This window comes from Heterocephalus glaber, unplaced genomic scaffold (assembly GCF_053883595.1).
Source record: "Heterocephalus glaber isolate CG9 unplaced genomic scaffold, H.glaber_assembly_v1.0 deba00001572, whole genome shotgun sequence".
Lineage (NCBI taxonomy): Eukaryota > Metazoa > Chordata > Mammalia > Rodentia > Bathyergidae > Heterocephalus > Heterocephalus glaber.
In genome coordinates, this window is record NW_028258357.1 from 8572858 (window position 1) to 8595047 (window position 22190).

Genomic DNA, 22190 nt, shown 5'->3' on the forward strand with positions numbered 1-22190 from the left:
GAGGTGGAAAAGACCTGGGATTATCTAATACAACTCTCCTGTTTTAAAGATGAGGAAACTGAAGTCCTCCAAACTATGGTGACATACAAAAGATATCTAAGTCAGTGGCAGAGCTAAGAGGTCAAGACTCTCTATCTACCCCCTCCCACCCATTATCTATCATAAGGTGTCCCAAAATGTACTGAGCACCCACTGACAATAAGGAGTGATAAATGGGGAGTCAGGAACAGAACTTAGGCTCTAGAAATGTGTGTAACACTAAAGCATGTTTGGATGATATTCAATTTGAATAGAATCAGCTGAATCTTTATTAGACAATTAATTCTTACCAGCAAATAAGAGTGTAAAAACTACTACGAGTTGATAGAATGCATGACCCAAAATATTCTTCATCATTGTGCGTGAGATGAGAGGCTTATTTCTACCGTACGGTTTCCGAAGTAAGAGAGACTCAGTGGGTGGTTCCGTTGCCAGAGCCAGGGAAGCAAGTGTGTCCATTATGAGGTTTACCCACAGCATCTGCACAGCTTTAAGCGGTGAATCCTAGAAAAGATATGTTTCCTAATGCACATTCACAACTATGCAGGGACTCAATAATTCTCGGGAAGCCTTTTGCATTTAAAAACTTAAGGAACAGAAAACTGGTTATGTTTTTCTGTTAATTAACCTAAAACATTGAGCTCCATCTTAGATACCTAAGTATATTAAAAAGGCACTTTATATACATTTTTGCTTTAAAATAAACATTTTAATAAACAAATCATCACCTACTTGAGTAATACAAGCTCCTGTGAAAGCAACAATCACTGCTACAACATTAACAGTAAGTTGGAACTGCAGAAATTTTGAGATGCTGTCGTAGACATTTCGTCCCCACATAACTGCTTTAACAATGCTTGTAAAGTTGTCATCTGTGAGAATAATATCAGATGCTTCTTTAGCTACATCAGTTCCAGCAATACCCTGTGGGAAAAAAACTGTGAGTCAGACTAAGTATTTAAAATATAACTTCTACATATTCAAAAGAATAATATACAATAAACAAAAAGTTTACTATTATACTGAAATGGTGACAATTTATACTAAAGGAAGATAATGTAGTTATTTTAGGATGTCACTAAGAAAGACTCTGGTTTAGGACAATCAAACATAAAGTGAAACATGAGAAAGTTCAAGTAGGGTCAAAAACAGAAGAATGAACAAAGGCATTACTCAACTTCCTTCCAAAGTACCAAAGGTATATTAAAAAGATTTCACACAGACAAACTTAGAGGTGAAAGAGATTTTGCAAGAAAACTTTAAACACTGAAAAGCATATAACCAAATGAGAACTCCACAGACCCAAGAAAGCTGAATTCCAAGCAATGGTAGAGAAGCAGACCTTTTTTGGGGGGTACTACAGAACCTTTCTGTGAGCTTCAGGACACTGCAGTACCAGGTAGCATAAGACCATAATGTTAAGTGAAATATATCAGACACAAAAACTTAAGTATCACATGGTTTCTCTTATTGCTAATCACCATATATTACCTTTAACATATTTAAAATATCTAAGCGTAACAAGTTTTCCTGGCTCTAATCAATTCTCATAGTTTACAAATGTGAATCTTACCATTCCCTTGTTCAACATCCTTAAAAATTTAAAAAGTAACTAATGTACTGATTGGGGTATCAACAAAAATAGTCAAGTTTGGGAGCCTTTAGATACAAAAAGGTTTAAACAACTTTTTTTATGAGCTTCTCAGAGGGGTATGCTGCATGAGTGCATGTGTCCAAACATTTTACTTTATCAGAAGTCAAGCTTCAGTGATTTCAAATCCAGGCCACTAAGTACTTATTCTCTATTTTTGAAATAAATTTTTTGATGAGTTATCATTAAAAAAAAGTATAATTCCTCCTAAAACCTTCAGAGCTTAAAAAAAACACAAACCAGCCATTGTACTGTATTTTTCATTGCATGACTATACTTACTTGTATTTATTTAAAACTCTGTCATACACTCAAGTTTGAAGAAGAAAGTTTTTTTTAAATTAAAATGCATTCTACTTAACTACCTTCCTGGTCACTGTCAGGATGAAAGTGTCAATAAATATTCTGCTAAATATTCAAGTGCAGCAGTTAGTAATTCTGTGTTCCTAAAAGGGAATGATCCTGTTTCCTTGGAGTACAAGGCAGAGCACTTCATTATTCCTTGTCCTTCTTCAGCTACTCTTCACAAGTCTTTAAAAGTTCATTCTAACACAGCTGCCCATTAAATTTGAGATGGGTCGGGGTGGAGATCTTGGGATTCACTGCTTTTTGACTGAAGGAAAGTTACTCCTAATTTTTTTTTTACCATCTATCTCAGCTCTGCTGAAAGGCTGCCAGCATGGTGGGTCTTGTTGTAAATTCCTAATTTAGTAGCGAATAATGGGGGACAGATTATGCAAACACACACTGGTGCATATAAACATTTTCTCATCTGAAACCTTTAGGGCCAGATTGTCAGAATTTTAAGTCTATTTTAGAAAGATGAAGTACCTAACTTTTATAACTAAAGAAGTTTAGCCCTCCATAAAAACATTAATATTTCTAAATGGTTATGCATATTCACATTAAGTGGCACAAACAACAGCTTCAAATTAGTTCCAAACAAATTCTGCAGTTAAGTGCAAAACTTACATTGAAATACAAAAAAATGACAGGGCTGTCAGTTTAGGTAAAATATTTCAATTTTCTGATAGTTTTGAGAACTGTGATTATAGATGAGTATTTTTCAAAAATAAAGACAAAAGAAAATACTTAAATGGATAACTTGGGGGGAAAAAAACCAAGATTTTTTTCCAATCAAAAAAGATTACATCTTCTTAAAAAATGGTAATGTTCAATTATTCTTCAACAGATAATTTCATCTGAGAAGACTCTCAGGAGTGTGTGTGTGTATACAATGTGTATGTCCACCACCCCCAGCAGCGCTTTGTAGGTGGGCTAAGTTGTTGGCTAATATATCTGATCAGATGCCACCAGTGGGAGGAACACAGAGCTACCAGCAAGATCAGCATGCTGGCCACTGTATGCTCTACCTTCTTCTCTTCTCTTTTTAAATTAATGCATACTAGTAACATGATGTCACTTGACATATTTGTATAAGCATACAATATCAAGTATATTTTAATTTAAATATGTACCACTGTTTTCAAGCTTGTGTCCTCCTTAAGAAGAGTAAAAGGTTTGGATGACAGGACATTTAAATATTTTACAGAGTACAAAGTAAAGGTACACTGTTGCAATTGTCCAAAGAAATCATCATCTAGCTAGGTTTCATGGCATCAAATACCAGCTAATAAATAAACTTAAGACTTATAAATCAATTTAGGTGTATGGATTATCCCTGAAACAAATCTTCAGGGACAGTGTTTAAAAATCAACAAAGATGCAGTCAACAATAACCCAGCTAACAAATTATATCGAATACGTGAATAAGTTAAGTTCCTACCATTGCAAATCCAACATCTGCTTTCTTTAGCGCTGGGCCATCATTTGTACCATCACCAGTTACAGCTACAACTTGGCGTTGTTCTGAGACAGTGCTGTCAATTATACCTTAAATAAAGGAAAACATTTGTGCTATAAAAACATTTTCTTTACTTAATAAGGTACTTTTACAGAATATCCCAACTAATCAGTTTTATAGATCTGAGGTTAAAAATATATAATTAACCAAAAAGAATGAAAACTACTTTTATGTCGGGCAAAAACTAACTCTAGAAACTAAGGTTACATTAGGAGGAGTATCCTGTTTTCATCACAGATGATAAATACAATTCAGCCGAGATATAAAAGGCAAATGTATTTAGAATTTATTAGAAAAGATAATATCCTTGATTCAATCTAATATTTAGTATCTGTTACTATTTTAAGACTAAAATAGTAATTCTTAAGACTAAAATAGTAAAATTTCTACACTAAGAGATTGTGAAATAACTGTAACATCTCCTTACCTTTAACCAGTGTATGCTTGTCAGTAGGAGAGGATCTTGCAAGTACTCGAAGCTTTGGCCAAATTTTGTCTATCCGCTCTTGTTCAATCTATAAATTTTTATCAAAGTTAAAAGTGTGCCCAAGCATAACTGCCTAATTCCATAATTCCAAATTGGTCACCCACCATATTTCAGTGCTTCCCAAAGTGTGCTCAACAGAGCAATAGCATCAGAACCTCCTGGGAACTTGTTAGAAATGTAAATCGCTGGGCAAGACCCTAGCCTATCTTATCAAATACTCTAGGGTGGGCCCAGCAAACTGAATGTTAAGAACTCCCCAGTGACTCTCATGGAGGCTCACATTTGAGAGCCATTGCTATAGGCATCATTATGAAAATGAAAAGTTCTGATAGTCTGGCCTGTCCAAACCATACCAGCTCATCTCCAAACTCATCTCCCATTACTCTCACATATATTGTGTTTTTGGAATTGGCTTAGACTCACAGCAACTACTTTCACAAAGCATTCTAGGAAGATATGCATACTCCCTTTCAGGGCCAGTTTCTCTATCATTTGTGTGTTCTATCTCTTAGAATGCTTGGTTTTTAGTTATCATGTGGAATGCATTTATTCATGGATGGTGACTAAAATACAGTGCATGTTCAATATGTATCGGTTGAATAAAACTCCTAATATACTAAAAACTTCTAATTCAAATGAAAACAAAATCCTTACCTCTCCTTTTTCATTTCGTATTCTTCTGTTAAAATCTTTACCTTCCAGGCACAGAAAATCTTCCCCAGGATGTAAAATACCACACTTCGTAGCAATAGCTCGAGCAGTATTAATATTATCACCAGTGACCATTCGTACAGTAATTCCAGCCCTCTGACATTTCTTTATTGCATCTGGTACCTATTTCACATGGGGGAAAAATCATTTTACAATAAAAAAATTAGTACTCCCAAGGAAAAAAATCCACTGAACAATCATGCAGTACTTCACAGTCTCATAACTAATGACAACTTTAATTTCATCTCAAGATATTCAGTATTTCTTGAATTATACCCAATAATCTCTTCTTTCCTATTCCACTGCCACAGTCTTAGTTCAAGCTTCCTTTTTAGTTACCATCCTATTTAATTTGTTTGCACTACTTATTTACTGAAGGTTTTTAAAGCACTTTTTCTCCCTGGCAACTATCAGGCAATGTTTTTCTGAATAGCTTTCTACCTTTCTGGTTTTACCACTCAGGTCCTACCTGAGTAAAATGGTGTTCCTCAGAGTTATGAGTATCTCATTTTTTCCCCTCCCAACCCAAATCTTTGAAAGCATTCCTCACTTATTCCTGTACCATCTCTGTGCTAAGGATTTCCAAATCTCTATCTTTCCTTCATCTCACCGTAATTCATAGTTCCACCTGAAAAGTGGTATCATTTGCTGGCCCTAAAAGGGAGACCATCAGGAGACCTAAGAGAAACTTAAGAGGCATCTGTATCTCTTTTTCTCTTCTTCTTCCCCTATACATCCTTAAGGAGTCCTATGGATTCTACAACAGACTTCCCCCATGCCATGTCCCTGGAGTTTACTGCCTGAGCTATTGCAATGGCTTTTTAATTGGTATCCCTACCTTTATGTTGTTCCTTCTTTAAAGCATCTGATATACTTTATGGTAGAGTTCTTTTTTTTAATACACCAATACACTCTCTTAAAAATACATGATGATTCCTTAGCTGTTACACATAAACCACAAAGTTAGTTTAACAGAGTATCACAATTCAGCCTGAGAATATTTTTCTAGATTTATCTAAAATTTTTCTCTGTTACACACAAGTTGGGAGATGAATAGTCTATATAATCAGAGTTGTGTCTCCACTATTATAATTTGTTTTACTCACAAAATCCTCTCTTGTTCTTCTCGAACTAGAAAATCCATACTGGTTCTACTAGAGCAGAGGTTGTAAACTCAAATAGCTACACGGCCATGTAGGTAAGATAAAGGAGGAAAACGTCAAACCCAAGATAGATATTTAATGAAAAGAACTACTCAGCTCTAGCCTATTTTACAGGGAGAATGAGAAAACCCAATGTTAACAGAACTTAAGATTTCAAAAGGAAAAAAAAAACAATTTCTGTGTGATCTCTCAATACTCAATGTTTTATACACACAGAGTGCAAGCAGGCCTACAGACTGCCTGTTTGTGACATTAAATATAATTTCTCTTTGGCCTACCTATCTAGACAAAATTGTGTCTTTATCTTACTATTACATACCTCTATTATAGTTCATTATATTACAGATATTGTTTACCTAAATCCTCTCCAAGTCAATGAACTTCTCGAAGGCAGGACCCTTGTCTTTGCAACACCAATACCTAGTATAATTTCTTTCACATTTTTAACAAATAAGTGCCTGGCACATAACCATAGGCCTAGATACTGAATTACATTAAGTTTGGAGAAATAGTCATCAAGGGGCATTTTCCAAGAGAGAAACAAATCTAGACAGGATACCATGGGTACAATTTCTTAAAACACATATACAATTTAATTCTAGTAACTTACATATGTATCTGTAAATTTAAAGATTTACATTATTAAAATATTTCTGTCAACTCTTCCTCATCCAAATCACTGGAGAGAAGGAAATCGCATGCGATCATTCAGACTAATATTTACTGAATGTCAGGCATTGAGCAAGGTCCTAGTGACACAGTGGTGTGCTAAAGGATACAGCCTGCTCAGATTATTTTTTAAAAAAAATCAATATTTGATTTTGAAACCACCAGTCTGCTATACAAATGCAATATATGTCCTGATATTTCATTTAAAATAAAATGATATCTTCAATTTATAGACCTAAGTATTCACTGATTAGGTAGTATCTGAGGGAAACAATGAACACAAGGGAGAAACTACTCATCAACTATGCAGGAAATAGTATTTAAGGACAGAAGAGAATGGTGATTACCAGAGGCTTGAAAAGTTAGGGGGAAGGGAGAAACGTTGGTCAAAGGATATAGTGCTATAAGGCGTTAAGAAGAATATATATATATATATATATATACATACACACACACACACACACACACACACACACACACACACACATATTTTTTTTTGGTACCAGGGATCGAACTCGGGTCCTTGCGCTTGCGCAGCAGGTGGCGAAACCACTGAGCTAAATCCCCGGCCCGAAGAATATATATTTTTAAAAGGTCCAGATAAGTAAGAGACAAAGAGTAGACAAATGACTGCTTGGGGCTGGAGTACAGGGTTGGAGAGAAACAGAGAATGTTTACTAATGATTATGGAGTTTCTTTTTTGGGTGATGAAAATGTTCACCACTAATTATAGTGATGTTTGCACAACTGAGCATACTAAGAATCATTAGACTATAAACTTTAAGTGAGTCAGCTGTATGATTTGTAAATTGTATTTCAATAAAACTTTTAAAAATAATGGAAAAAGTGTTTATTGCCACTAAATACTTCTAACTTACAATTTGAAAACTACCCGCACTTTTTCTTTATCAGGAGCTGAAGCAAAGCTGTGTCTCGTTCAAGTACCTATGCATAAGCAGTAAAACTGAATTTCTTCTAGATATCTAATTAACTGAGAATCCATACACTAAAATTCCACAACCCTGAACATCCACTCAAGGAAATCTTTTTTTTACTATATCATCTCAGTATATAAGCCTATCTCATTCTGTGATACTGAAAAAAATAAGAGTGCCACTTATGGGTCAGGGATTTAGCTCAGTGGTTCCGCTGCCTGCCTCACAAGCCCAAGGTCCCGAGTTCAATCACTGGTACCAAAAAAAGAGTGCCACTTACATATTTTAAAAACAATAATTCTTCAGCAATCAAAATGTCAAGGGTATGATAATAGATTTTCTTCCAAAAGACAAAGTTGTAGACATCCTAATTTAATGTATTAAGATTCAAGGGCTGGTGATTTAGCTCAGTGGTTACGCCGCCTGCCTCGCAGGCACAAGGTTCTGAGTTCCATCTCCAGTACCAAAAACAAAAACAAAATAAATTCACTAAAATTAATTCATATTCCTCTGCATATCTAAATACCGTAACTTAAAAAAAAAAGATTCAAGCTATAAGTCAATGTATAAAACTTTAAATAGTTTTCTTAAAACTAAACCTTGGCAAACATTATCTAGTTGGAGACTTCATAAGCATTTGAAACTTCAAAACAGAAACTGAATTTATCTTGGTCTTTCAAAAGTTTGTTTCTTTTGATTTTCTTATGACACTGGTAATATCCTCTACCACACACCACGTTAATCAAGCTAGAGAATGGTTCCTCTTCCTTTATAAGACTTCTAATTGTGGTGACACCTCAACCTTAAGCCTTCTTCCCTGGCTACACACTTTCCCCAAATCTCCTTCGGTCTCGCAGTCATTGTCTCCAGCCCAGACCTCTTTGTGGCTCCTAAGTCCAAATGTCTACCTGACACACATTTGGCTGTCTCACATACCTCATCAATATCAAAAACAGTGTACCCAAACCCAGCTAATTCATTCTTAATAACCTGACTCCATTTATGTTGAAATCATCCCTCTTTCCATCTTCCCTGACACAAAGTCCAAGTCATATCTTCTTTTTCAGTTTTTTGTACTGATTGGATTCAAACCTAGGACCTTCCGCTTGCCAGGCAGGCACAGCACCACTCGGCTAAATTCCCAGACCTATCTCTTCTCTTCCTTATACAGTAGTCAAAGTGGATTCCAGCTGGGGATGGTGGCAGTGGGAAGGACCTAGGTTCAATCCCCAATTCCACTCACCCCCAAAGGGAATCTTAGCAACATAAATCATGTTATTCCCCAACTTAAATGTAGAATAAAATTTAGAGGACAGCTTAAGGCTGAAGATCATTTCATCTTCCCCCTGCTTTTTATACCTATAGCCACAGTGGCTTCCTTTCTGTTTAAAATAGCTTAATACTTTTTCTCACCTTTGGGTCCCAGAATTTTTTGTTGTTTGCTTGGAATGCTCTTTTTGAAGCTATTTATATGTCTGGCTCTTTATGAGACCCATCAGATCTCATTTTATTTTATTATGGTCTCTCTCAGTCACCTTATTTCATCAGACTGTTTATATCCTTTACAGCCCTTAATAGATTTCACATTCCCACTCCTGCCTTCAGAGCACCCCCCCACCCCCAACATTCAGAATGGAAGGCCTATGAGAGCAGGGGCCAGTCAAAATACCCACAGAATTTGTTTTTCCCATGTGGCATACTGTCCATGAATCCATCTCTCTACCTATTTGGTTTCTTCCTCTAAAACATACAATTTATGACTACTATGTATTTCCAGTTCCTAAAACAGTGCCTGGTACTATATATTAAGGGTTCAATCAGATGATAAAGTTGTAGAACAAAAGCAATTTCTATATTTGTGGCTTTACTTAAGTTGCTTCTTTGTTGGAGTTACTTATAGTTTTCTCTTTTGGTTTAGCTAGTATCTTCCTGATCCTTTAAGACTCAGGAAAAAGACACTATTACTTTAGACTAGGTTGAGAGTTCATGTCCTCTGCTCATATAACATGATCTCTATATATAGTCAGCAATGAACTAACATCTTGGGTCATATGTTTGTTCAGTCTCACCCAAGACTGTGACATCTGTGAGGCCAGGGACCAGATCTCTAAATTCTTTACATTTCTAGTACCTAGGATAGTACTTGGCACACAAGAATTATTTAAAAAAAAAAGAGGGACAGGGGAATAATTTAAAAAAAAAAAAAAGCGAAGTTATGATGGTCATTAGCCAGAGAGTTAAATTTAAATGAGGTAAAAAGTTGTTTTTCAGTTGTGCAAGGACACCTCAAGAACTCAGCCATCACATGTGGCCAGTAGCTACTACGCCAAGCAACACACAGAACATTTTTATCATCATAGAAAGCTCTACTAGAGAGTGCTGGTCTAGAGACTGAAAACAATTTAATGGCATTTATTACTGATTTAAAATAAATATCAACTGAAAAGCCTACTTAGTTCAAGATAATGCTAGATTCTGATTCTAGAAATACATAGGATCTCAAAGAGAATCCAATTAAATACCGTAAAAAGGTAGCATGTATATTACACACTATTATTTCATTCATCTTGAGTTCACATATAAAAAAATTAAAATCACAAACACTAAGAAGTTTACTAGAAAACTGGTTACAGCTAATGTCTCTATAGTTAAGAGATTCTGCACATGCAGAACACAGAATGATTCACCACCTCAGGTCTCACAGGATCTTCAATCCCCACAACAGCAATGCATGTAAGGCCGGTGACAATATCATTTTCATTATCCCACTCTGGTTCTGGTTCTCCTGCTGGAAAATCTCTGAATGCAAGACATATGGTTCTCAAGCCTTCTGATGCCATCGGTTCAATCACAGTTTTTACAATATCATCACGGTCCCTTGGTCTGAATACTTTTGCCTCACCATTAGCACTCAAGATTTTGAAACACCTAAAAGGAAAAGTTAAATCCAAACATCAATAATTAACAAAAATAATGGTTAATGCCAATTACGTGAACAGGAAGTGCAAGAAATCTCTTATCTGGAATGTCGAGAACTATGTATGTGGCATTTTAACAGACTAAAATCATATTCACTTCTCCCTCTCTTCTTTACAACAGTTTGAATCTGTATGGCTCTCATTTAATGGAAGTTCTCTAGCAGTTACTGCATGTTCTAAACCTTCTCTTTTGGAATATGCTTTTAAATTTTCACAAAGAATCCCAAGAGGCAAAGGAGAATAAACTACACACTTGGCCATTTTTGGTACAGAATTAGATGTTAACTTTATTTAACACATAAATAATTTTCTTTTAGTATATGTGTGGCCGAAGTGAGCACGAAAAAATAATTTTCTTTTAAGTAACAGGTCAAGTTCAATCAAACCCTTACCTGAGAGGTTGTTTCATCACTTATGTTATTTTAACCATCAAAAGGAGAAAAAACCCAAAAAACAAAAAACCCCAGCAATCTAAGTGAGAAAGGTAATCCCCAAATAGTTTTATTTTCAGTAACTATAACCTTTTCTTTAAGTTGTAAAAATCACAGTGCCTCTATATTGTCCTCTCCTTTGGTGATTCCACCTCCTCCCGCTTCTATAGAAATGTTTCCCAAATCCACATCCTATGTCTTGACTGTTTTTCAAAGCTTTCCTTTACCGTTGGAGTTTCACCTGTAAGTTATACCAGTACCTTAACCTTAACTGACTAGAGACTGGAAGTCACCTTCTCACTTGTCCATGCGGCTATCAACATTATCCCGATCACTTTAAAGTCTAAAATTTTACCTGAATTACTATTTCTTCATCCTCTTAGGTAATGTCAGCTCCTAAGTCCTATATATCTTTCTATTCTAAACAATCTCCTGAATACGCCACTCCTTTCTATCCTTCCTGCTACTTACTACCTCTTTGGCTTGCTTTTATAGCTACAGCTATTGCAATAGCAACAGGCTTTTCATTGGTATCTGTCTCCAGTCTATTATTTTTCACCAACTCACCTTATTCCCTGATACAAGAATTACTTGCAGTCAAAGCTTTGAAGATTTTACTACGTGATGAAAGAAAAACTTCACTGTACTACCTGGCCAATTTAAATTAACTTTTAATTGCTGACTCTAATATTTTAAGTCTCTAAAACAAAATGTAAATTTTATTGTGGGAACTCGTAAGATATTTGCTTACTTATAAATACTGTATATTTACCATACATCAGGCTCCATGTTAGACATTTATATGCATAATTCCATTATTGCAGACTTGGTGGTTATCATCTGCTTTTCCAGTGAACAAAAATGGAAAGTAAGGAAAAAATCCGCCTCAGCTCTCAAAGATAATTAGTTGCAGAGGAAGAATCAAACCCTGGTTGGCTTGATTAAAAGATCTCTTTTACCATTTATCAGCTATCAAGCAGGCAAGGGATGAAGCAGGTTTCTAGCCTTGCACTCTGAAAAGCAGCACGGTGTGCTATAGAGAAGACAAAGCTCTATGTGACCCATGTACCAAAACCAGCCTGTCAGTACTCAGGATTAACTATTCAACTACCTATTCCCACAAAATGACCTGCATATCCTTCCCTGTTGTGGCTTTCTTCGCTTTGATCTTCTCACTTCATACTAAAACCCATCCTAAACAATAAATCTCTCAGACTCTGTATCCACTCATCATATGCTGCTTTTTTCAGTTACTTATTTATGTACTTGTCTCTTAAAAGCCTGTTTAGACTACAATCTGACAAGTGCTTTAAGATAACACTAGATTATAACTCACATACAGGCAATTAAAAATAGAAATATTTTAAATGGTGGATTTCAAATGAATTCCAATTTTCCAAAATTGCTCTTGATTTTTAGTAATTCTCTACTGGAATTAAAGAAACCAAAAATTCCAACACCTGTAATAATAGATAAAATATTAGGAAAATTATATGTAAACATGAAATGTCAAAATTGAGGTTACTGGTCTATAAAAGAACAGTAAGAAACAAAGATTACTATAAAAATGAAAGGAAATATTTAAAGATCACACTGCAACAGCATAAATATGGTAAACCTCACTTTGATAGAAAAAATTTTGTATCAAATCAACATGTCTAAAACCAAACATCAAAGTTTACTTCTTTAAATCTACCAGACTGAATATAATGGGATTATTTTCCCTATACAAAATACTATGGAATAAGAGAAACTAGAGTATAAAAATGACAAAACACTAAGGACAAATATTTGGCTACCAGAAAATACACTTAAAAGCTCTGAGGTCCTATCAAATGTTTGACACTTAGAAAAAGAAAACTACAAAACCAACACAGAGGCAGTCTATAAAGCAGTGACAGGCAGCAGGTTATTCAAGTAAGCATTTTACTCTTACTTTTTCAGAATTATCTCAGAGGCACCCTTGCTGAATATTCGAAAGCTTCCATCTGAATTTTTCAAGACAGTGCTCATGGACTTCCGAACAGAATTGAAGGTGTAGACTTTATACAGTGCTTCTTCTGGTATTTCATTTCTAACATCCTGATAATCCCGTTTTAAATCCAAAAGAAATCCCAACAAGGCACATTCAGTTTTATTACCAACATGACGAGGTAATCCACCCTCCTTCTCTGGTGGCTGTAAGAAAGAAAAACTTTAGAAGCCAGTACCACGGTGTTTCCCTACAAAAGTTTTATAATGTGAAATGGAAAGTGATACTGTAAAACAATTTTATAATGTAGTAAATGTCTACTAATACCAGCATTTTAAAGAAGATATAGAAACAAAGACATAGAAAGGAACCTGGGGGTAAGAATGACACAAATTCCAATCTCAGTCCTGCTAGTCACTAGTTATGTGGACCTCTGGCAAGTTACCCAACTGCTGTGGTCCTTGGCTTCAGCATCTGTAAACCAGGTACAATCATGACCCAAACATAATGAGATGGATAAAGTTCATCGTTGGCTTCTGATACACAGTGAAACTTAAATTTAACATCTTTCTTTTTTCTCTTTTTGTTTTCATTGACCATTTATATTACATAATTAAAAATAAAATCTAATTTACCAATCTACTTTTATGGCTTTATAAAGTACTGTTGGCTTAATTTAAAAATGCTTTAGTATCTCTATAGTGCCTGAACAAACTCTGCCTTATATATGCATAACAACAGTATTAAAGCAGATATGCTCACTTCTATTTAGTAAAGAAAGTTGTATCTTAGATTTGGAGCTAGTAAAAGGCAAACCGAGCTCTACGATTAAGATCTCAAACTTTCCAGTCCATTCATCCAATTCATGTATGTTTTCACTAATTAAACAACTTGCAATATCTTTTGTGGTTTTCATATATAAATCACAAGAAGATATAGTCAAACATAAACTTTGTCCTTTCTCTTACAAGTAAGATTTGTAAAGCTTGTAAAGGTGAAAATATTCAGGCACAAGTCTATAATTATTAGTTCCAAAAAGGTCTAAGGACAACCTTATAGGTAAAAATTATTGAGAATCCAAACAGAGCCCACAGCAAGCATACATAAAAGATGTTATTTTAAGTTGAAATCTGGCTTCAAAGTTTTCTGTAAAAACAAAAACCTGAGGGCTTACTTCCTATACAGCCTGGTAATTCATAAAATGAGCTTAACAAAAATTTACCATTAAGAATGTGTTCTAGTTATAAGGCTTTATATTTTATACATAGAAGAAATTCAAAATGCAGAAAGATACAATACAATGTGTACCTCAATTAACAGATCTTACTATACTATAAATATACTAAAGGCATACACATTTTATGAATATGTCTTAAATTACATTAATAGAATTCAGTTCAATTCATATATAAACATAATAGATGTGAAGGAATACATGTAATTGAATCATTACAGTTAAAAATTAACGTTCATTATATAAATGAATTATTAAAGAAACCTTACCAATATTTTTGATGTATAAGCACAATTCACAGAAATTCCTGTCACAAGATAGGACAAAATATTTGGTGGAATAGCTTCTGGTTCAGGAACCTTTTTATAATGTTTTTCATTTATGTAAGCTTGAACAACTGTCATTCTGTTCATTGTCAATGTTCCTGTCTTATCTGAACAAATAGCTGTAGCATTTCCCATGGTTTCACAAGCATCCAGATGCCTTACTAAGTTATTATCTTTCATCATTTTCTGCAGTGACCAAAACAAAACAAAACAAAAACTGAGTTAAGGTACATATAAAACTAATCACCTGATTACAGTAAAATGATATAATCAGAAATAAAACTTCCTGCCTTATATAAAAGTACTGATTTAATACTGGGAAAATTTTAGCATATTTGACCTAGTCGAATCAACTGAAGAGTACTAACTTTTCTGTGGCTTACATCACTCTGAATAAGACAGTCTCATGAATACAAATACCTGCACCTATATACAAAACTATATTGACTATATTCCTCCAACAGGCTCAGGCAAGTGTCCTCACATTATAAGAACAATTAGACTCTGTACCATAAATACAACGGTACTTACAGTAGTGTAAGAAAAAGGACTAAGTATCCTATTAAGTAGAAAACAAAATTCCTGTATCAATCTTCGAGGAAAATACTTTAATCAGATAACATAAAGAGCCTGGGGCATGTAGTTGCTTTTTTAAAAAAACTGTAATAGACTGAATTAGCACACCACAACCATGACTGGATCATTTTTATCTATTCCATATGCTAGTAAATTTGATATTTTAATCTTTTGGATCAAAATATTTCTTACCATTTTCTGATTTACAACTAAAAAAGATCATTTCTAAAAAATTAGGAATTTTCACAATGAATATTTAAGTTAAAATACATTATGAATAATTCTTCATACATGGAATGGGTGAAAAACTACATAGAATTCTTTTACAACATTTTTCCTGTGACTACTAATATGCAAGATAGTGTAAAAAACCAGTTCCTTGAAGAAATAAATATGGAGAAGAGAACTATGTACTTCCCAAATTACTTGTGACTTGCATTTTTTTTGGTGGGGGCGGGTACTGGAGATTTAACTCAGGACCTTATGCTTGTGAGGCAGGCAGCGGCACCACTGAGCTAAATCCCCGGCCCTGTGATTGCATTTTTAAAGATTAAAAGAATGAAGCCCATAGTAAAGACATTGTAAAATTCTGTGAAACACTAACACAGGATCCATAAAGACTACACTACAGTGAAAGGAACAGTAACTGGTAACATCAGGGCTAAAGAAACACGTAACAAAAACTTAACTTTAGTTAAAAGGTTCCCATTCATGTTCTATTCAAGGAGCACATATCATTCTGTCTATATATTTATGACTGCTTGAGAAGTTAACGTCATTAATAACTTCAAGAAGAACTAATAGCAGTATTGGTAAAATGACTAACCAGTGTGTCTAAAACATGTATTTACCCCAATTATTTCAAGTATTTTAATACAAAAAAAAAAGACAAGATGGCTGGGGATTTAGCTCAGTGGCACCGCACCTGCCTTGCAAGTGCAAGGTCCTGAGTTCGATCCCCCATACCAGAAACAAAAAACAAAACAAAACAAAAAGACAAAGAGATGGTCTCCACATAGTATATCATGACTTTGATACATTTACCCTTTTATATTATAAACAAAAGCTATTAAATACCTGAAAAGAAAATAAACTCATAAAGTAAGCAAAAAACCATTTTTATGACAGGTCTACTGTAAAGCTTTTACTGAAAATGTGAGTGCTAGAGCAGAAACTATGATTAATTATATTTCTTACTGTAAACAACTGTTATTTAAGAACTGGTAATTAACATTTCAAATTTTTTTTTTTTTTTTTTTTTTTGGTACTGGGGATTGAACTTGGGTCCTTGTGCTTGCAAGGCAGACAGGGGAACCACTAAGCTAAATCCCCGGCCCCAACATTTCAAAATTTATGAGGCCACCATTCTTCTGTTAAATATAATGTTTTACCTGCAAACCATCTTGGAAGAAACATCAAGATGGATGCTTGAAAGCCAGCTGAGGCTTTAAACACAGTACGTCTACTTAGCCATCTCCTACTAACCTTGACTGAATAAGCCAGTGAAATAGTGACTGCAAGTGGAAGACCTTCTGGCACTGCGACCACTAAAACCGTAACTCCGATAATGAAGAACTTCACAAAATATTGTATGTAAATCGGTGTGCACTCAGCAAGCCATGGTCTCTTCTGAACCCAGAATGTATCAATTACAAAATATAATACTAGAATGATAACTGTGATGGCAGACATCAACAGACCTTCCAGGATAGGAAAAAAAGGGGAGAAAAATGCAATCATTTAAGTATATCAGACACTATCCATCTCCAATTACACATTAGCTACTGTAAACTGTTATAACTGATTCCATATTCATTTTAATTTCTCTAAGAACTTTTTGCACCTGATTACTAGACATTGTCAGATGAACATTTTACTTCTAGATATAGCCTTGACCGAAAGAATTGAGAGGCAAGTATTCATGATTCTCAGAATTAATTTATCTTCTGAATTCTACTAATGCTGAAACAAAATAACAAAGAAAACCACCGAAAGCTTAGCATAAGCTGGTGCTTTACATTTAACAGGTAACTTGCCTAATGCTGAAAGAGAAGGCAGTAAGAATGTCATAAGTAGGGAGGCTCAGAATTAAATATTCAACCTTATGTTTAACACACACATGCACACAACTGTATTATCTGAATTGACTCTTTAAGGAGTCAATATTACAATTTGGCTACATTGTTACAGGAGCAAATATTTGTTATTAGATAATGAGCTTACTGGGGATAGAAGCAAAAACTTCCAACACACTCCTGGAATGTTACAATGATGCAACTTAAGTGATTTTAATAATATGCTGATTTATTTTCAGTGTTCTTTCGAACAGATGATAATGCTGGTGGTATGCTATTAACAGGTGCCTGTATTCTAGTGATGTTTAGAAAAACACAAATAATTACTTTTCATAGAAAGCCAGCAAAAGGATGAGCGAAATGTGTGATAAAATTTCTCTTTATAACTGGATAATTTGTACTGAATAAACTCACAGCAATCTTTTGCTCTCTACTGCTGCAGGAATCCAGAGAAATTTAGAGCACCTGGCCTCATAAAATGAGCAAATTCTGACCTGACCACTTATTAGCTAGCTGACAGAGGACAACTCTCTTTATCTAATACAAAGATAACACCCAAAACTGCAGGGATATTATGAATATCTATAGTAACTCAAGAGCCAGGTACATTATGGATACAAATATTTTTAACAACCCTTACACTGTGTCAAAAGACGATTTTTAAAGTGAAGAAATGTGCTTATTTTAAAACAGAACACCTTATTTTCCTCTATCATACCTGCTTTGCCAATCTGAACAGCCAGTTTTGTTAGTTTCCCTTGTAAAACGGATTTTTCCTTTTTTGGCAAATTTGCTTTCTTTTTGTCTTTCTCATCACCATCTCCACCGTCTTCACTCTTTAATGGCTGCATTTCCATGGCTGCACCATCCTGAGCTTTTGCTACATTGAAGCACAAATGTAATGTTAAGGCACTTTAAAGGCACATAACACTATTACCACTTTGAAGCAATTTAAAAAATCCATTTCTTATAGATAGTAGAAAAAGTATAAGCATTCAGCTGAGATGTGTGAGTTTGTGTGTGTTATATTTATCAATAAGAGAATAACGCATTAAGTTGTAAAACTGTAGCAGATGTGAGAATGTCATACTAGGTGATGAGAATGAGAAGTAAGAACTACAGGGTCCTTAAACTAAGAACTAAGGAGTCCTAAATCATTTCTTTTCTGGCAAATCCCTCTCAGATAATTTACGATCACAATGTACAGCACCATGTATGACCATATGTATGTGTATTTACAGATTCTTACACGCAGGCTGGGAATGTAGCTCTGTAGTAGTGCTTGCCCAGCATGCACAAAGCCCTGGGTTCAATCCCAAGTAGTGCCCAAACGAACAAACAAACAAACAAAACTTTACATAGTATGTTGTTTCTTATGGATTTCTGTATCTACTATATATTAAATAACAATTCAAGTATATTACAATACTCAAAATGCTTATGTGGAAAGGTACCTACATAAGCGCACTACCACTAATTAATATCTTAACATTATAGAGACAGCATGACTAAGGCACTGGAAGGAAGAGAGGTTAACCCAAGTTAAGAAACACTGTTGATGCTCCCTGCCACACGCATCCTAATTTTGGACAGAAATAGTACACAGTAGATTTATTTTTGGTTATAATGAAAACAAGCTAACTTTTATCTGACTGAATTTACCTTTGTTTCGATTCTCAATAGCTCCATCTTGTTTCTTATCTGTAGGAACAAAATGGGAATTAAAGCTTTCCAAAAGAAACGAATACAGCCCTGCTAAATTATGCAAAGGTAGTTCACATTTCTATAACAGAATTGTTATACAACGTGGTGTGCGTGTGTGCATGTGAGTGTGTGTGTTGTGAAAACATTTGGCTCGTAATGTCAATCATCCCTAGGACACAACTCAGGGGAATACTCCAAAATAACCTGCATGTCGATCTGAATTTGATTTCTTCATAAGACTTTTTTATATGTGGTAATAATCCCAAATATGGTACAAGAGATTTTGAAACTAAATACAGACATTACTGTAAGAAAGCAGAAAAGGAAAAGGATAGAGGAGGCAGTAATGTTATAAAAAGACAAAAGACAACAAGCACACAGGAGAGCTTTTGGTGGGAGTGAGAACAAAAAGATGTATAAAGGACAGGAAAGGCAAATTAGTAAAACTACAATACAGACAGACAGAGCCAGAAATGTACCAGTTGAGGTAATCCCCCAAAAGTTGGCTTGGATTTGGAAAATACAGAAAGATGAAATGTCTGGGGCAATAAAGTAATCAAGGAGGACACAAGTCTACTGTTTGGAGTAGGCAATGTATTAAAAATGACCAAAAAAAGCAGCAGAACCATTCAGCTTATTTTCTTTCAACTTCTCTATCAAGGAGAACTATCTTCAAACTGGAAAACGTGGAACAAATATGGGCAGAAGGAATAGAAGCTCAGGATAGATAAAGATATAGTAAGAGAATACCCAGCTACTTGAAAAGAGTTCAAGTTTGGCGAGACCAAATAACCATAGTCCAGGCTGTAGAGGGAACTGAGACAGATTACCCTGCACTGCTTTTTGAGTAGTCGCCAAAGCAGTCAAGAGAATAGAAAGGGCTGATGGCCACAAGAGGAAAAATGTCTTGTTTTATGAAAAGAAAAGTAAAAAGTTACACAAAGAGTTAGACATTAATTCCTAGGAATATTCTGGGCTAGATTAAGAAAAACAGTTGTACAAGACATTAAGGGGAAAGATACTTATTGGAAATGACACCGTGGGCCAATGAGAATAAAGTAATGATGCAAGCCTCCCCACCTTTTTAAACAGGGTCTGATGACTTTTAACTCCTATATATTACAATGGAGCAGAGAGAAGATGGTTTGATTTGTCAGTTACTAATGCTGGCTATGAGGATCAATGAAATGGAGCATGCAAGGCACTTCATAGTCATTATTACTGATTTTCCAGCTGCACTCCATTTGGCCTTAAGAGATTATGGAAGCTCACTGAGGGGTGCCTTGAGGCTGGAGTAGGAGAACCTAAAAATAAGGGGTCTGCCACTCTCACTTGCAGCCAAACTTTTCAAATATAATTTTGAATGCAATAAGGATTTTATAATTAAATATAAAACTCAAAGAACAAAACAACCTATCCATATGTTAAAAACTGCTGTAGGGACTAGAAGTGTAGCTCAGTGGCACAGCACATGCCTGGTATGTGTAAGAAGCCCAGGACTTGAATCAAGGAGCAGCACTATCACTACCACCACCACCCACATCCCCCCAAAAAAGAAAAAAAAACAAATGCTGTAATTATAGCAAACTAAGACTTTAGCTATTGAAAGAGTAAAACAGAATGACTTCTGAGTGGGAGAGAAGGGTGGTACAGCAGGCATTGGGAAGCAGGATCCAGAGGGCCTTTTAAAAGTGGCATACCTCCCAACTGAGAGACTGTGTCCTGTTTCCCTATGTACGTGGATAAATTGTAAGGTTATCAAGTTTGCTGACAGATAACCCGAGGGATAAGCAGATACTCCTCCAATGGATTAAAATATGAGGTCCTGATATCTAACAATGGACTGAATATAAGAAGAAGTGTAAAGGCGAAGTTCTAGTCTTGTGTTTAGTAAGCCAATTGTTTAAGTACAGAATGAAATGTGAGTAGCAAAAAATTTGAAAAAGATTAAAAGTTCAATGAGACTAAAATGTGGTAGGGCTGACAAAGAAAGCTACTACTGAAGAGGCAAGAAAAAAACAAAAAATGCAAATAAGAAGTGAGTGTTGAATTCATTCTGCTGACTAAATGGCAGAAAAATTCTAAAACTAGAGTAAACAGAACAAAGTTAGTGGAAGTATTCAAGTACAAGCTGAATCTGTCTGGCTATGGCAGAGACTATGGTATTGACTGAAGACCCTTAATGGACTTAAATCTAAATGAAAAAACATCTCTCTTTTAAATACTACTAATCTAAAGTACAATTGTGGGTCATTTTGTTTACAATTTTTCATATCCGAATCCCCTGAATGTTTTCTATATCAGTTCCCATGATCTAGTCGTTCTTACTTTTCTTTTCCTTTTTCTTCTCATCTTTCTTCTCTTCCTCTTCACCTCCAGCTCCAAGTAAGGTAAAGATAATTCCAGTCTGGGAATTTACACCTACAGCAGTAACTACCATTCTGCCAGAACCTTCCATTACATGAGTACCTACAACAGAAGACTTTGTAAAAATGATAGGTTTCTTTCCTACCACCAAATTTTAAAATTGCTTTTGGTACTCTCAGTATTTAATAAGACAGTGCTTAAGGTTTTAACTGTGTAATCAGACTCATGCAAACTGAAAGCTCATTCTATCACTTTCCATGTGATACTAGGCAAATTATAACGTTAATTCCTCATCTGTAAAATGGGGAAAACAGTACTTATAGAAATGTAATGCAATTTACATTTTTCCACCAAGTCCATAAATATAAAGTGCTTAGCATAATCTTTTGAATTTGCAGGGGTTCAATGAATGCTCATGATTATTAATTATAAGGTATGAAGGATATTTCTCTGAGAAACACAATGTTTATAAAGAAATCCGCTTATAATCAAAAGAATTCCATAGCAATGAATGGCATATTTCCCATATTAACTCCACAACCTCAATCTAACCCAGGCTTTCACCTAGCCTGCCTTGTCCCCTAACAAGTCTCTCTGCCTTTTCAGTTCACCTGGAAATCTTTTTTAGAAGTCCTACAATGTGATTTCTTCATATGCTTCTTGTGGCTCAAAACTTTCTAATTCTACATTACCTAATGGATTAAAGTCTAATGAATATTTCTGAGATCAACCAACATTTCAAATTTTCTCATCCATTACTCTAACATAAAATTTCATGATAAAAAGCTAGGGAGCAGGGCCAGGGATTTAGCTCAGTGGTGCTGTTGCCTGCCCTGCGAGCACAAGGTCCTGAGTTCGATTCCCAGTACCAAAAAACAACAATAACAAAAAAGCTAGGGAGCAGAATTCTGACTGTGTCCCTTACAAGGATCTTGCAAGTTGGCAGGGGTTATTATTCTTATTTTCTAGAAACTTGCCTGAGGCTATACAACTATGAGCTGACAAGGCA

The 22190-nt window shown here is 35.1% G+C and overlaps 1 protein-coding gene across 4 annotated transcripts in view; it reads right to left on the bottom strand.

Annotated features, from left to right (window-relative positions):
- Positions 1-22190, bottom strand: part of Atp2b1 (ATPase plasma membrane Ca2+ transporting 1) — a 112554-nt gene that overhangs the window by 13604 nt on the left and 76760 nt on the right. For all 4 annotated transcript variants that reach the window (XM_087192583.1, XM_004844982.3, XM_087192584.1 and 1 more), the window contains exons 6-17: positions 21143-21283; positions 18773-18811; positions 17829-17990; positions 16521-16735; positions 14403-14645; positions 12864-13105; positions 10209-10446; positions 4695-4874; positions 3981-4068; positions 3476-3582; positions 772-963; positions 330-543 (exon numbers count right to left, since the gene is read on the bottom strand). In XM_087192583.1, coding sequence (XP_087048709.1) covers positions 330-543; positions 772-963; positions 3476-3582; positions 3981-4068; positions 4695-4874; positions 10209-10446; positions 12864-13105; positions 14403-14645; positions 16521-16735; positions 17829-17990; positions 18773-18811; positions 21143-21283 — 2061 coding nt within the window. The remainder of the gene's footprint in view (positions 1-329; positions 544-771; positions 964-3475; positions 3583-3980; positions 4069-4694; positions 4875-10208; positions 10447-12863; positions 13106-14402; positions 14646-16520; positions 16736-17828; positions 17991-18772; positions 18812-21142; positions 21284-22190) is intronic.